The sequence below is a fragment of the Stegastes partitus genome, unplaced genomic scaffold, assembly GCF_000690725.1.
Source record: "Stegastes partitus isolate 25-593 unplaced genomic scaffold, Stegastes_partitus-1.0.2 Scaffold1979, whole genome shotgun sequence".
Classification (NCBI taxonomy): Eukaryota; Metazoa; Chordata; class Actinopteri; family Pomacentridae; genus Stegastes; species Stegastes partitus.
Genome location: NW_007579710.1, coordinates 46,902 through 62,265, shown reverse-complemented (window position 1 = coordinate 62,265; position 15,364 = coordinate 46,902). Strand labels below are relative to the sequence as shown.

Genomic DNA, 15,364 nt, shown 5'->3' with positions numbered 1-15,364 from the left:
TGAATTTCGCCTGCTGTTTTTACATTTTATTTGTTTTTCATCATCCGCTGTCATTTCTATTAATTTCGCTGTATTTCATTGTGTGTATTATGTGTTTGTCGTAAAGCACTTTCTAACACTGGTTTTAATAAGTGCTACACAAAGACACTTTATTAATATTTCTTTCTTTTCATCCTTTTTGTACTAAACTGATCAGACACTGTTTTTCTTCGCAGCGTCAAATGACGAAAATTCAGCTTTTTTAACCCATCATTTGAATGTTTTCTTCAGAAAGAGCAATAAGGAACGAAATTTGGCCTCAAACCTGCATCACCGGACACACAGCTAATCATTCTAATGAACTCCCAGCATCCCCCTTGTCCTCTGTCACACTGCCCTCTGTTGGCAGGACACTCGCGCTACACCAACCTCTGACTCTGTTAGTTGTCGCTCTGTTTTGCATTTTGGAAGCAGCCCGGTACATTCTGAAGCTTTGGGGCTGTGCTTTGAAATGTATCGTGCTTTGTTTGCCGCCTGTTTTGTGTCTCTAGCCTCGTCTTTATAGGAAGTGGTGGATAGAACCAACGGTGGAGCAATAGATAAATGAGGACAAGAAAAAAGGGCCCTCGGGCGTGTTTCTTTATCCTGTTCAGAATTCAACATTAACATGGGCTGAAAGGATTCCTCCTCGCTTCACCATCCAAACACTGCCGAGAGGCACCGCGACATCTCGATCGGGCGAGAGAGAGAGAGAAAGAATGAGTGCGAGTGTGTGTGTGTGTGTGTGTGAGAGAGAGAGAGAGAGAGAGAGAGAGAGTGGACTGCCACGATAAATCAGTATCAAATAAGACACTAAATTTCATCTCACTTAGACAACTGCCCTGGAGGTCTTCGAGGGAAGGCAAATGGGCTGGCTTCAAATCCAATCCAATAAAGCATTAATAGGCAGTGTTCAACCTCTGACATTAGCTGGCTCTGAATGCCTGTTAGCAGCTTAAATAAAATTACCGATGACAAATAAGTACGCATGCTCAACCCTATGCGGATGAAATACTGATCTTAATGCAACGCTGAGCAGCAAAGGTCCTGATACCAGGACAGTTCTCCTCTAATGGTCTGCTGCAGCTCTTTCTGTGCCTCCGCAACCCTGTCAGTTCAGCTCACGTAGGCCTCCATCAGCACCACCTGTCATCCTCCAAATGTGTTCGTTGGAATAACTCATTGTTATCTAACATTTCTCGTGAAATAAAAGCGGACGCTGTTAAACCTGTTCCCGCTGGAATAATCCGTGGTAAGACTCCTCTCTTTGTTTCCAGTCAGATTTGCACCAGTTGGAGCGGCACAAGCCGGACGTTTCAACACTTCATCCATCACTTCTTGATATTTGACTTCTCTGGCTAGTTTTCACGCCTTTCTTTAACCACAGCAGTGACTCAGGTTTGTGGGAAGCGTGTCCTTTGAAGTCGGTTCAAACTAACTATCAGAGCGTTTAATCTCCCGCAAAACACATGCGAGTGTATTGTGTGCCAAATCAGAAGTTGTCATTTTTGGTTTAGCTGAACTACAGTCGTCCTCAAATTTATTCATAGCTTTCCATTAAAGAAAATGAAAAATTCACAATAGTTACTCAAATAACTAGAAACTGAAAAGAGTAATAATAAATAAATAAAAAATTGCTAAATTATCATTTGGTGAATAAGACATTGCTTTTGAATTGTGGTTAAAAAGAATAAAAAAATAAATTCAAAAAAAAAAAATATCCCAGAAGAAAGGCAAATCCTAGAACCTGTGAATGTTTTTACTTCTCATGTGATGCAGTTTATTCCTGAGCTTGGTGACATTTTTCTGCGCTTGTGGTACATGTGATATTCCTGTGTAGAGTCTGACCTGTGTCTCTGGCCCGGTCCAGCTGGTAGTGCTGCGGTTCTCTCTGGTCCGATGCAGCAGCGGTGGCAGCCAGGATGGCGTGCAGCCCGCTGTCCCTGGGAAGAGTGAAGCTGCGTGGTTTCCCTCCCGCCTCTGAATCAATACTGGCCCTGAGGGGCAGCGGCAGCGCTCTGTACTGCTCCTGCAGCAGGCTGCGCTGTGCCGGCAGAGTGGATTGCCGGCGGTACTCCATCGCCAGTTGGTCCCTGTCCTCAGATAGCAGGGATTCCTCCATGGGAAACGTCTGGAGGTAGTGCATCCTCGTGCTGCTCTCCATCTGGTCCTGCCACGAGTTTCTGTGGTTGCTCGTCTTCGGCCCGGGGGAGACGCCGTTATTGCTGCTGCTTTCCTGAGGCTCGGAGTGGAACTCCTCGTGAGAGGAACGAGACTGGAACGTGTCGGAGGAGGAGAGGTGGCCACGTTTGGGTTCCAGGTAGGGACTCACCTAAACATAAACAGATGGTTGCAAGTAAACAAATAAATTTTAAAAAAGGGCTGCGTGCCACATTGGAGGATATCAAATCAAATCAAGCTCATTGTCATTTTGCTGTACATACACAGTAGTACAGGATCTTCAGGATCCAATAACTTAAAGCAGTTTAAATACAGAAGTGTTTGCATATCCAGATCAGCAGTTCAGCATTTATCATATGTACTGTATGTTTGAAAACTCAGACTCACTGAGGACGCTCTGGGATAGGTGTCATAGGGTGGTGGCGGACTGTCCTGTTTGGGCATGGAGGGCATCTCCATGTCCTCATGATCACTCTCACTCCAATAATCTGTCATGAACAAACACTGTCATGTTAGTATTTCAAGGCAAAATCAAACTGAAGCTATATTCAAGTGTACAAATAAAATGAGACTGTTTGAAGCTGGTACAAATGACACACACGTACAACTTCCGATCTGATTTACTGGGTCGAGTCACAAAGATCACACTGTGATTAAGCGCTCTGACGGAGCTACTGTAGCCGCAGAGATGATGTGGTCGAGGTGTGATGTAAAAGTCCAGGTCTGCTGTTGAGCGGAGTGTAAAAAAAAAAACAGGATAAATCTAAGATGTGATAACTTCCTGTTAAGTCTTCTGGAGGTGTTGGTGTGGATCTAATTTAGAAACTTGTCTGTAAAGGCAGAAGCCCCCTCTACATAAAACCAGTGACGAATCTGCTCTCACCCGCCCACATTTGTAATGTGTCTAAGTGGGCTCCTCGAAATAGTACAAGGGTTAGTTACATTATTTCCTGTCCGTTTGGAAAAAGCCAAAGACACTAAAATGTAGAAATAACAAGAGCAAAAAATTAGCATTTATATTGAGCACAGGGCAGAGATAATCTGATGTGACGTGGACGTGAAACGCCTCTGCAGCTGATCCAGACATCTATTTGTTGAATTCTTCGTATCAGGTCTTGTTTTTGGGGTTATTGCATCAGCTCATACAAGATGAAGCGAAGCTACATTTTAAAAGCCGTTCAATTCCCTGATTATTTACTTATAATTCTTCTAAACTGTGATAGCCATCTAACAGCAAGTTGAAAACAGAGTGACAGCTTCTCTACTGACTGATGACCTCTGAACTCGAAGCAGCTTCTGGGCATTTTTTTGCTGTTGTCATATTTTTACTCACTGTGTGCTCATTGTTCACTGTAACATAAAGTCCTGCACCTCTATGCAAACAGCACAACCGTGGCTACAGCTCAAAAATCTCTTTGGGGCAGTGTAAGAGTTATAATACCATAAATCATAAAAACAAAACTGAATTTCTTTTAATTTAGTTTTAATTTTAACAAATTTAGTGCACAGGACTTAACAATACTGGGAAACGGTTGCTCTACATATTACAAATATTTTACTATTTACTATTTAGATGTTTTTTTTGTTGTTGTTGTGTTGTTTTTTAATATACATACTTGTCTTTGTCTCCTATCTGCTTGGTGTAAACACAGCCTGCAGTTCAGCCAAGTTCAAGGGAAAGGCTCCTAACCTGAGTCAACCATAACTTTCCAGTTATGCTGGTAAGTATGGTGTTTGCTTGTTTTTTACAGAATCTGGTTACTGAAAATGGTTTGTTTTGGGAATTTTTTAAGTGACACGTGTAGAATAAAGGGATTTTCTTGAAGCTCAGATTTGGTTCATTTTGCCAACTGAACTGTACGTCGAACATGATTCACTCATGTAGCTTCTGAAAGCTTCAAATCAAGCGGTTCTTTCCTTTTTTTATGGCTTCTTGCTAAATTTTTTCCAGATAACATGCCTTTCAAACTCCCATCAGGCTTTTGAGGTTCAGATTATTGAAGCAATTGTACAAAACTGCTAAAGCAACAAGCTAATTCAGAATTTTAAAACCAAGCAATGACATCAAGAAAAATATTTACTTCTGCTAAAAAGCATGGATGTAATATGCTGAGTTGGTCTGACGTGATAATAAACAGCATTTTTTTTTTTTTCATGGAGCAGATTTTTATGTGTCTGTGATAATGAGGGAAAATTTGTTTTCTAAAGAAATATCAACCAGGAAAGTAAATGTGCTAATAGGCTGTTTTAATGTGTTGGTTGGGTGTTAAAAATCATGGCATGATGTAGCTGAAGTTGTAGATGCGCTGTGATGGAAAATTACTGCTGTGAACCTGTGAAAGCATCATTAAAATATTGCCAAGTGAAGGTTGGCAACATTTTTATCTACGCATTTGTTCTAACTCACTTACATGTATGGTCTCTCGGTCTAAAAGTAACAGCGTGACGTCCCATTCGCAGGTTTATATAACTGTTGACCGGTAACAGATGAGCAAATTTTTGCAGCGCCATGAACACAGACTGTGACTAATCTCACCTTGGTCCTGGTGCATTTTCTCCTGCTCGGAGTAGCCTGCCACCGCCATACTGAGACGACTGAGCCACCTGTGGGGGAGATAACAGTCGTGACGCACAGCAGTTCGACATCCAATAAAACATCTTGCACTGGTGTGTGTGTGTGTTTCTGTTTGACCAATCGCCTTACGAAACTATTCAGTGTGAAAGAGAGTGGGCAGTCCGGTAAGGGGGGATTCAATTTCCGGACAGTGGGGGTTTAAAAGCAGGGGCTGGGGGAGTTTGCAACAAGGCGATCAAATCCTCATTAACTCACCGGGACATGTCGTCTACATTTTCCGCAGCAAAGTAGAAGGTTTTTATCTTCGGATGGCAAGCCTTGAAAGCGCTGAAAGGGAACCAGTTTAATCATATGTAAGCGCAAGAACAAGGACGTATAGCGCACATTATCATATGAATACAGACGACTGCCAAGATAAACTGACGCATGATTACAGTAATTCAGACTGACACAACAACAGCAAGACTTTGCATCATAAGATGAACTGCTTTTATTATTTATGGGGGTTGCACGAGTCAGTTCCAACAGATGCATGTCTGTGTGCATTCAATTAGAACCATCGATTCAAAGACTGAGTGTTGGAATTAAGGAAGATATGACGAGTTAATTTGCAACAACAGATAACTCCATTTTTGTAGATTTTCAGAAAATGTGTGTTTTGTTGTTGTTTGCTTGAGATAATATCAATCAAACTGATGTTGATTGGATTTGACTCAGTAGAAATGACAAACATAGAGATCACTTAAGTTTGATTGATATCGTCTCAGGTAGACGATGGAAAAGTGGGTTTTCTGAAGGTTTGTGAAGACGGAGTTATCTGTTTTTGCAAATGAGCTCTTCATATACAAACATGAACCTGAACACTTTCATAATAAATCCCCGACATTTAACCTAATAATGAATGACAAAGCAATTAAATGTGCTAAGAGTTTCTCCTCTCTAAATTCAGTGTCGCACATTGTGATTATTTTAACTGTTGTCAAGTTTTGTAAGATTGTTCTTTTGTATCCTCCAAACTGAAGCTTTAAAAGCTTTAAACTCCCACTTAAACCTGGTTTGAAATTATTTTTTGCTTTTGGCAATTTACTGAACTAGCAAAATGTTTGTTTTCTTTCCAGAAAACTCTACTTGCTTTAAGTCCATATTCAGGCGACTCCAGTGCAAGAGGAGGTGGTTATGTAGCGTTTTCAGAGTGGTCCGACTGGTCTGTCCCTTCCTAGCAGAACAATTTGTGTCAAACTGACTCTTTGCTTAAGCTAGAAAACAAGAAAAGTCCTAATTATCCCGCAGACAAGCTGTCATGTGTCGTTTGACTTCCCTTTTTATCTTTAAACTTCCCCTTGTGCCCATTGTCAGTGTCCTACTCATCGCCAATATTACAGCCTTGATCATACTAAAAATCCTCCTTCACTAAAGCCATGTGCGCTCACACTGAACAGAGTCACAGCCCTCCCTCTAGAAAGTGACCAGGGGCCAGAAAAAGAAAAACATGGTTGTCTTTTGAAATATCACTGACAAGATTTGATCCACACACTTTTTGTGTCACATTTTCAGTCTAGGATCTTTTCAGAGAGCTATTTTATAACATAATTGCACTTTGTACTGCTCCATCAACTATTCTACATCATCTATTATTAGTGCAACTGCTGCTCCAGATTTTGGGTCACAATTTCAGATTTAAATCAAAAACTGTCCTTTTGTCAGAATGCTGAATTATTACTGATTCACGGTCCAAGTGCAAATTGTTTCATACATCCTCTCTCATCTTTTTGCATGGTCACTCTCTCCTCTAAGTTAAAGTTGCTTAACATCAACTGTATGCAAACACTATAGGAAGTTAACACAATCCCTGCAGTGTGAGCCTTTTTCTTTTTTTTTTTTTACTACCAATTTTGCAGAAGACTACCTCTGCACTGATTGTACACACAATGTGCAAACCTCTGCTGATATCTCTCTGAAATGTATTCTCCTCTTGTGTCTAATTCTGAGGCTAAACAAAGAGGAAAAACTTGATCTTTGGCATTCAGATAAAAACTGATACTCACAACTTCCTTCTGCATTCAGTGGCACGATCAATCTTGAACTCAGGCAGGCTGACGAAGCCCTCCGCCTTCTCATCCTGAGACAAGCAAACGCTGAGTTAAATCAAAGATCCACATGATGAATAAAGTCATAATGGTGTCACACTCTCTTTTATGGAAGTCATCATATTCACCTCTTCATTCATGTACCAGTACAGGCACGTGTCTTTCAGGATGAACCAGTACTTCTTCCACTTCTGCGAGAAATAGGTTTTCGCATCTTTCTTCTTCCACAGCCAGCCCTGACAGTCCCCCTGACCCAAGTCCCTGCAGGAAATCCGTCGCTTGCTGATGGAAGACATGGGACTTCCAGCTGCAGGCACCAGCCAGGGAGTCGAGCAGAGGAGAAGGAGGGGGGGACAGAAAACACTTCTCATGAAACACCTGCTCATGTTTGGGTTGGAGGACGCGTGAGCACTCAAGTAAAAATGTCCCCAAAACAAATCCTCCTACCTTTACTCTTCTTCTTTGACCTTGATAGCAGAGAGGATCGCTCAAACACCTGCAAATTAAAGAAAGATTGATCACAGCAATGCTGCAAGCTTCTTCTTGTGCAAGCGTTAGAGCAAAAAAAATGTTACGTTTCATACAGGACTGACATGGTATAGGGATGCAGAATCAGAGCTGGACGTGGACAGGGACACCTCCATCTGCAGGGCCGGGACGAGGGTGTAATGGGTGGGACTGGCTCCACGCTCAGACTTCCTCCTGTTCTGGCTCAGGCTGCGGCCCAGTAAGAAGTTCTCCCCCGGGGCTTTGTCTTCACTTGCAAATCGCAGCAGGGAATTCTCTGTAGGGACACGAACTCAGCACTGAGCACACTTCATGAAATTAACTGTAATAACTGTAAACTAAACTTCGTGCAGCGCATTTTAGCAGCCGAACCCAGAATGTTTCATCTAAAACAAACACGTTTCTCCTCATCACAAAAAAAATGATCTAACTTTATCTATGTGATTTTTCTGACCAGTGCCTTTGATCAGTGGAGGCTGTCATTTCAAAAGACTTCCACTACAGTATTTGAAAGGCATTAAAACATCTACAGACGGAGGCTGTTGTCAGGCAGGAAGCCCTCAAAACTTCCAAACACTGTCTCATGCAGATAAATATAGCGCCATCACTTTTTTTTTTTTTTTTTTTGAAAAGCCCCAAAGGAGCAACACATCACCACCATCCCCAGAGGAAACAAACACATCACTCAAGTCTTTCTTTGAGACTGAAATAAAGCAATTCAGTCTCCTCCCACTCCATTTACCACCTAGCTCCATAGTCACCAACACAATGTGAAAATCTCAGGGAAAATGTATTTATACAGTTGCCAGAGCAACGGCGCACTTTTTATATCCAAACACAGAGAAAGAGCAAAGCAGAGCGAGAAAGAGGAAGAGAGAAACAGAGAGAGAGGGATGAAGGGAGGGAAAAAAAAAGGGAACAGCGGTAGATTATGAACATATGGAGGAGAAAGAGGCAAGAACTGATATCGAGCATGTTATCAGTTTTGACAGGCCAGCTCATCCGTCTACTTTCTGGCTCTGAGATCTGAGAGGGTGAGGATATTATGAGATATCCTCCCACTCACCTCAGCTCCCTCTGTCCCTTCTCTGCCTCCCTTTTCTTTTTCTCTCTTTCCCACTGCCTCCCACTCACCTCTCCTGCTCTCTCTCCTCAGCTTGGCCAGGTCTTCGTTGTCTCCCACCCAGTTGTATTCCACCGGCATGGAGATGGGCCTCAGCCTGCCTGGAGCAAAGAGACGCGGGGAACGTCAATATCGCACAGTTGCCCACACACACGCACATGCACACATCAAACAGCTGCAGATGTCTCCAAAAAAAAACAAAAAAAAAACACCTAAAAACATGAAGACGTCACATTTTCAGGGATTTGAATTGAGGTCTTACCATAAGTGGGAGTGCTCCCCCTGCGCACCGACGACACCTCTTGGTTCTGGTCGTACTCGTAGCAGTACAGTATGGCGTCCTCCTCCACCAGGGGGAATCGCCGCCGACATTCCTGGTCGAGGTAGGAGTTTGGGGACTCGGATCCTTCGGCGACATGGACATCCGATTGGGGATCGTCTTCCGGCAGATTCCCCTTGTCATCTCTTTGGTAACAGAGAGCAGTTTTAAGGTCAGTTCAGGTTTGGAGGAACATCATGGAAAATGAGAGGCATCAGAATGCTCTACAGCAGGGGTGTCGAACTGCGGTCCTCGAGGGCCGCAATCCTGCATGTTTTAGATGTTTCCCTCTTCCAACACACCTGATTCAAATGATCAGCTCATCATCAAGCTCTGCAGAAGTCTGATAACGATCCTGATCATTTGAATCAGGTGTGTTGGAAGGGAAACATCTAAAACATGCAGGATTGCGGCCCTCGAGGACCGGATGTCGACACCCCTGCTCTACAGGGTGAAAACAGTAAACAACAGCTTCCAGTTCAAAGAACAGAGCCGTTAATATTCTATATATTTGTTGTCAATAAAACCAAAAATATGTTAGTCCATCACTCGATACTTCCCCTCTTCTCCAGCCTGGCTGTGTCAACCCCAAACTATGTGTTCCCATTAAAAATACTCAGTTTTGTTAATATAACTTCCTAAAACACCTGGTTACTGCAGTTTCTAGCAAACATTACTCAAACTGCTAAAAGTGTTGGAGACTATATTCAGCTTTGGTGCTCTCGTGCTTGTGGCTCCAAGCGGTATATATATCATGTATACCGACCCAAACAAAGAGTAGTGTCCACGATCAGTGCCAAGAAAACATCTCTAAAAGTCCAACACTGTGACTCAATCATGTATTTACAAAAGTTTTTTATCAGGAGTGAAGCTCTATGAATAATCAGCTTTTGGCTACTTAAGCAGTTTTGTCAGTAGGTTCAGTTTATTGTTGGTTTTGGTCATTTGATGGGGTTTGTTCATGATAAAAATATGGAAAATTACCAAGCATATCCTTTAAAGCTGAGCTAGGCAATACTTTTTGGTTGTCGCTGGGCAAACAAATCTATAACAATAATTCAGCATGTTTGAATTCAAGTGGTCTGAGAGAAAACTACACTTCTGCATCTCCTCTTTGATCTGAAAATGTAGCCTGTGATCAGAGACTTTAGCCAATCACAAGTCGTTTCAGATCCAGGTGAGGTTAGTAAAAGAGCAACTAAGTCCACATTGGGAGGAGGATGTGGTGGCTGGATGGGTTAAACAGAGCTCTTTTATTCAGGAGACAAAAATAACTGTTGACCTCTGGGTTGCCTGTGTTGTGCAGGTCGTGCTCTGCTGGTGGGAGGACAGGCGCTTTTCTGCCTTCTGCAGCTTTAAGTTTTACTTTTATCATCTTACTTTAAAGTCAGTTAAAAATGTACATTACAACAAGACAAAAACGTATTTAATATTTTCCACACTCACTTATGTCATTTAGTGTGTTAGGCTGCTAAAGTTTCTAAATTAGCACTAAGCACAGAGTACAGCTAAGACCAATGGGAATGGCAGCAATTCAGTACATATTTAGTCAAGCCAGAATTTTGACATGGTGATGGTGCCAGACAAAAAGTTGGATGAACTTCAAAGACAGACGGATTGATCCTCTGGGGACGATAAATACGGTATAAAATTTCATGATAATAGATCCGGTAATTGTTGAGATTGTTAAGGCTGCAACAAAGTGACTGATTAACTAAGAAGACGAGGTTACACTGTGTGCATCCATGAGGTCTGATGAATGTATTTCGATCCTCATAAAACATGTGCAAAGCCATTTTTAAAAAAACAAACTCTTATTTATGTATTGTTTACATCCACGCATGCTTCCTGTTACAGCCGCCTCTTTCTTTAGTTTGGCTGTGTGGGTGCTTTGCTCTACTTTATTTGGTGCGTCTCAAGTTGCATGCGTGCTCAGCCTTGTGCATGTGTTTCCTTTCGCACGTGCACGATACAAATAAAATCCACGCTAAACAAAAACAACCTTGCACCACATAGCAACTAGTGGTCAAAAACAACTTCATGTGTTATCAGCATTCACCTGGGGGTGTAGGGTTCTGCCGGAGGAGGCGGGATGAAGAGGTCCTGGAGGGCACAGCTACTCCTCCTGGATGGAGTGCTTAAAGTGCTGGTGGGCGTCGCGACGCTGCTGCTGGGGCTCTGAGGGAAGATTGGCTGTGTGTAAGCGAGTGTATGTGGATGTGTGAGCATGTGAAAAGACAGAGAGACAGGCAGACAGAAAGAGAGAGAGAGAGAGAGAGAAACAGTTACAGGGATTGACACAATGAAAATTTGGAGTTCACGGCAGTTCAGTGCAGTCAGAGAGCGAGCGTTCGTTCCGTTCAGACTGCGCCTCCGAGCATCTCAAGCGTGAAATGAGCAGTGTACTGTACGTTTCTGATGCTCCAGTTCTAACTGGTGCACAGAAGACGGCAGGTCGCTGTGCAGTCTGGGCATCGCTCTCATTGAGGTCAAGGAAAATCTGGTCATAGCCTACATACTCTGTTAAACACTGTACTTGCAAATAGATTGGTCCCTGTTTATTAGGAATTTTCATAACTAAATATGCAGCTTAAGTGTTTGGATTTTTTTTTTTGCCACGACAATATAATCATCTTGTCGCATTTACTGTCTCAAAAGATGGAGCTGCAAATTCATCAACCTAACTTGAATAGTCAGAGAGATGTAATCCAATCACAAGATGCGTGTTTTGCAGTGATTAAACATGGACTTGCAAAAAGCTTTTTCAACAATAGAATACTGATAAGTCATAACTCAAACTATGCTAATATGCTGCGTAACTCACAGCTAACCAGAGTCAGAGATGTATAATCAGGCGCTCCGTGTGCTCCATCATAAAACCATTATGTTACTGCAGGGCTCCGACAGCACAATTTTCTTTTCAGTTACTTAACCGACTACCTTGACATTCTTAATTTTAGTCACATCTCAGATCAGAAAACGTTACAGTTACTGTGTTTTTTTTTTTTTTCTCTCTCCCTCCTCATCTGTCCTTAAAATTGCCAGCAGGAGAGCAAATTCGATTTAGGTGGAGGAGAAGAATGTGAAGGGGGAGGAGGCTGCGCAGGACTGCGCTTTAGGGCCTCGGGGGGGAAGAAAACATTTTCTCTGGAATGGGACTCAAAGAAAGGCTGGACTACTTTAATACACATCCCTCTCATTTCCACCCATTCTGGCTCCGGCACACGATCCTAATAATGTAATTGGTTTGGCTGAAGTAGGACAACAGATGCCACTTAGGGCTGAAATGTTAACATGTGAATGAATGATGCTGGAACCTTCAACCAATTAGTCGTTACTAGAAAAAGTATTTATAGAGTGTATTAGAAATGTTTTACGATTAATAAAAGTTGGGTTGCAAGTCGTGGTTGCAAAGGAATACCTCCAAAATATATTAAAATCCTGCTTTAAAGTCAAACAATCTCCTCAAAATTGAATATTCTGTGTTTTGGTAAATTAGTGTCACTTTTATGTCTCCTTCATTAGATTCTTTATGTCGTATTATTGTGTTTATTTTATATTTTGGCCATTTGTGCGCTGATCTGGCTTCTTAGTTCGCGTATTAAATCTTATTTTCAGTACGGACAGCGATACAGAGAAAAACACATACAAATAACACAAATATTCACAAAGAAATGGAGATGAACAGACTGTATCTGTGGAGCATGAAAGCATCGCCGTACCTGCAGCGCTAACGGCTTCCATCTCATGTTTTTGAGCAGCGCAGGGGTCGATGTGAGCGTGCTCTGAGGGCGTTTCTTCAGCGTCAGGGTCACACCTGCAGGGTCCCCACGCAACAAGTTCACCAGGTTCTTCAGCTGCCAGCCCACCTAGCAAACGAGAATAACCTGATGAGGGTTTCCTCGGCACACGCAGGCATCTCCATGACTCAGAATGCAGAAATAAAATGCTGATATTTCAATTTGAGCCTCCAGCCAGTGACTAGTCTAATATCCAGGTAGTTTTTCCACACATGATTTGAATGACTTTTCTTTATGACTAACCCGCTCTATGCTGAGGTTCAGGTCGTTTTATTTAGGGTGCTGTTGTCGTTGTTGTTTTAATAACACACGTGGATCCTGATGGATGAGATCTGCAGCACAGCCTGCAGTCTCTGAGCTCCATGTTGATGAGGATGTTAAATACAAACTTGAACGCCAGAAGGCATCTTGTGCTCCTCCTGTCATGTTGTGCTAAAGCCTGATGTCGTGAACAGCTGCATGCCTTGTAAATAGTCTTTAACCCACTTTTAATGATATTTGGCACAAAAAACATCCCGGCCAGAGAAGCACTGTCTGCTGAACCAAATATGCCAGGTCCAGTTTGTGGGGGGGGAGAAAAAAAAAATCCTCTCCTGCTTGGCTGACTGCACTAAATTTTAGTTCATCTTGTGTATTCCACACAGCCCGAGAAGCCCGGCATTTTTCAAGCTCTGACCTGGCAATCACTTTGTTCCTTTCCAAGTAATTTTTCACCTTGACAGCCATTACACAGAAATTCTTCACAGAGAGCGCATTAAAGAGACAGACACCCTAAAATAGACACGTTTCGATTCCAAAGCTTTATTCTGTGATGAAAAAGATTGTTTTGCTGTGTCTGGCCAAGAGATGTGTTTATTTCAACCAGTAAATCCCTGATTTTCAGCTTTATCCAGCTACTGTTCAGCATTGTTAAAGAAGTCTTGAAAGTATTAATAATAAAACATCAAATCAATGGATTCGTCTTTTTGCTTTGTCTCCCAAAAGGGATTCTGGTGAAACTCTTTAGTGTTAAACTGTCCTATGCTGTATGTAGTCTTTTTTATTTGTTAGAAGCTTTCTACAGTTATTGACCATCCCTGCACCAGAAATCCAATCCATCATAGCCGACTGGAGTTATTTATTTCTGACACGCTGTCTAATCTTTAGCGCAGCACCACGAAAAAGCTCCAAATTAGCTTTTTCTACATGTGTTCTCAACTTAATCACAAGGATGCTCAAATCCAGTGAACTTTGGTCTGTGTCTCATTACTGGACTGCTCCCAGCTGCCTTAATTAGAAATCCCTCAGCTATTCCAAGCATGTCTTCTTTCCTTGGCGGTGTTTTTTGAACCTTGACGTTCATTCTACTGTCTCTCGGGCCTGAAGACTTTATTCCTTGCTTTTACAGTTAAGACCTTTTCACAACTTTTCTTTCTGGTTTGTTGTTTTATCTTCCTGTGAGAAGCCGGTAATCTGGGCCACCACAGACACATCTGGTTCAATGCAGTTTTCTCCAAAGGTTGCTTGAGTCTCTGAAGGGATTGTTGTGAACAGCCACCCCATCATCAATTTGCTCATGGGCCACACTAAATTAAATGTATTAAAAAAGTATTTAAGCCGGTTATGGCAGTCTTTATGAGTGACAGCGCAGTCTGGGATGAGCAGGCATGTCAAGTGTGTGTCAGATTCACTCAGCCGCTGTTCATTCGACAACCGTCTCGGCAGGACATCTTTGATGCAACGCTACGTCTCCGGCATGCGCCTGAGAACACCTGTGCACCAGCTCCCTACCACATACTGATACTTTACAGTACATACAACATAAAAATCTACATTCTTACTGTTTTCCTATGTTGTTTACCAGAAATAAATGCACCCATCTGTACTACCATTAGATGAAACAAGACATGAGCCAATTTACATACGTCAGTCAAGCTGCAACTCTGACAACCTGCCGCAAATCAAACTGTAGAAGCATCACTGTAGTTTACATCAGAAATCGTGGCTCTGTTCCATCATTACCGCTATAAATTACGCTGCCATGACAGGCTGAAATATCTGCCTTAAAAGGTCTGTTTGGATACAGTGTAGTTCTTTTGGTTCCCCATGAGGAGCATGCGCTGACATCTCTCTGCTCTCACTTCTGGCAGCCTTTAAACCCCGCACGCTTCACTGAAATGAAAGACTCTTGACACCCAAATCAACTGTGTGTTTCCACTTATTCCCTCTAAAAAATGGCTGCATTCAGTGGGTGAGCAGACTGACTGAAATGAACCTGACTTGAGCTGGGTAATTATCATACATCTTGCTGTTGCACACACAAGCAGCAATTATTTTAAACAAAGGGTGCTATATTTAAATTCTGCACCGCAGGAAGTTTTGCCTTGCGTTTTCCACTCAGTTGAAACTATGCTATATGCACTCCGGCAACAGGCACTTTGAGCGGTTACATCTCACTGGCAGGAAAACAATGAACGGACAATTATTCTGGCTGATTAGCGCTCAGGTTGAAGCTGAGCACTGCTGAGAATAATGATGGGTCATCAAACACCCATATTAAATAAGAAGAACGAGCAGCATCACAAAGCCCAGCATAAGAGCTCTAATGCTTCTAAATCCCTCTTTCCTTCACTTTCTGCTTTTACGTGAAAGTAGAAGGATGTTATTTCTATGTCATCTCACCAGGTGAATCACAACTAATCGGAGAGGTCTGATTATTAAGTAAAAACATCCGTGTGGGTGTACCACGGGTGTCAAGGAACTAAAACAGAAATC

The 15,364-nt window shown here is 42.3% G+C and overlaps 1 protein-coding gene across 1 annotated transcript in view; it reads right to left on the bottom strand.

Moving 5' to 3' along the window:
- LOC103373429 (connector enhancer of kinase suppressor of ras 2-like) overlaps positions 1–15,364 on the bottom strand; it is a 30,698-nt gene that overhangs the window by 1,937 nt on the left and 13,397 nt on the right. Inside the window, exons 9-20 of the mRNA XM_008303316.1 lie at positions 12,533–12,679; positions 10,870–11,003; positions 8,754–8,956; positions 8,503–8,592; positions 7,455–7,645; positions 7,309–7,357; positions 6,990–7,168; positions 6,820–6,893; positions 5,030–5,101; positions 4,736–4,803; positions 2,587–2,687; positions 1,867–2,350 (exon numbers count right to left, since the gene is read on the bottom strand). Of these exons, the coding sequence (XP_008301538.1) occupies positions 1,867–2,350; positions 2,587–2,687; positions 4,736–4,803; positions 5,030–5,101; positions 6,820–6,893; positions 6,990–7,168; positions 7,309–7,357; positions 7,455–7,645; positions 8,503–8,592; positions 8,754–8,956; positions 10,870–11,003; positions 12,533–12,679 (1,792 nt within the window). The remainder of the gene's footprint in view (positions 1–1,866; positions 2,351–2,586; positions 2,688–4,735; positions 4,804–5,029; positions 5,102–6,819; positions 6,894–6,989; positions 7,169–7,308; positions 7,358–7,454; positions 7,646–8,502; positions 8,593–8,753; positions 8,957–10,869; positions 11,004–12,532; positions 12,680–15,364) is intronic.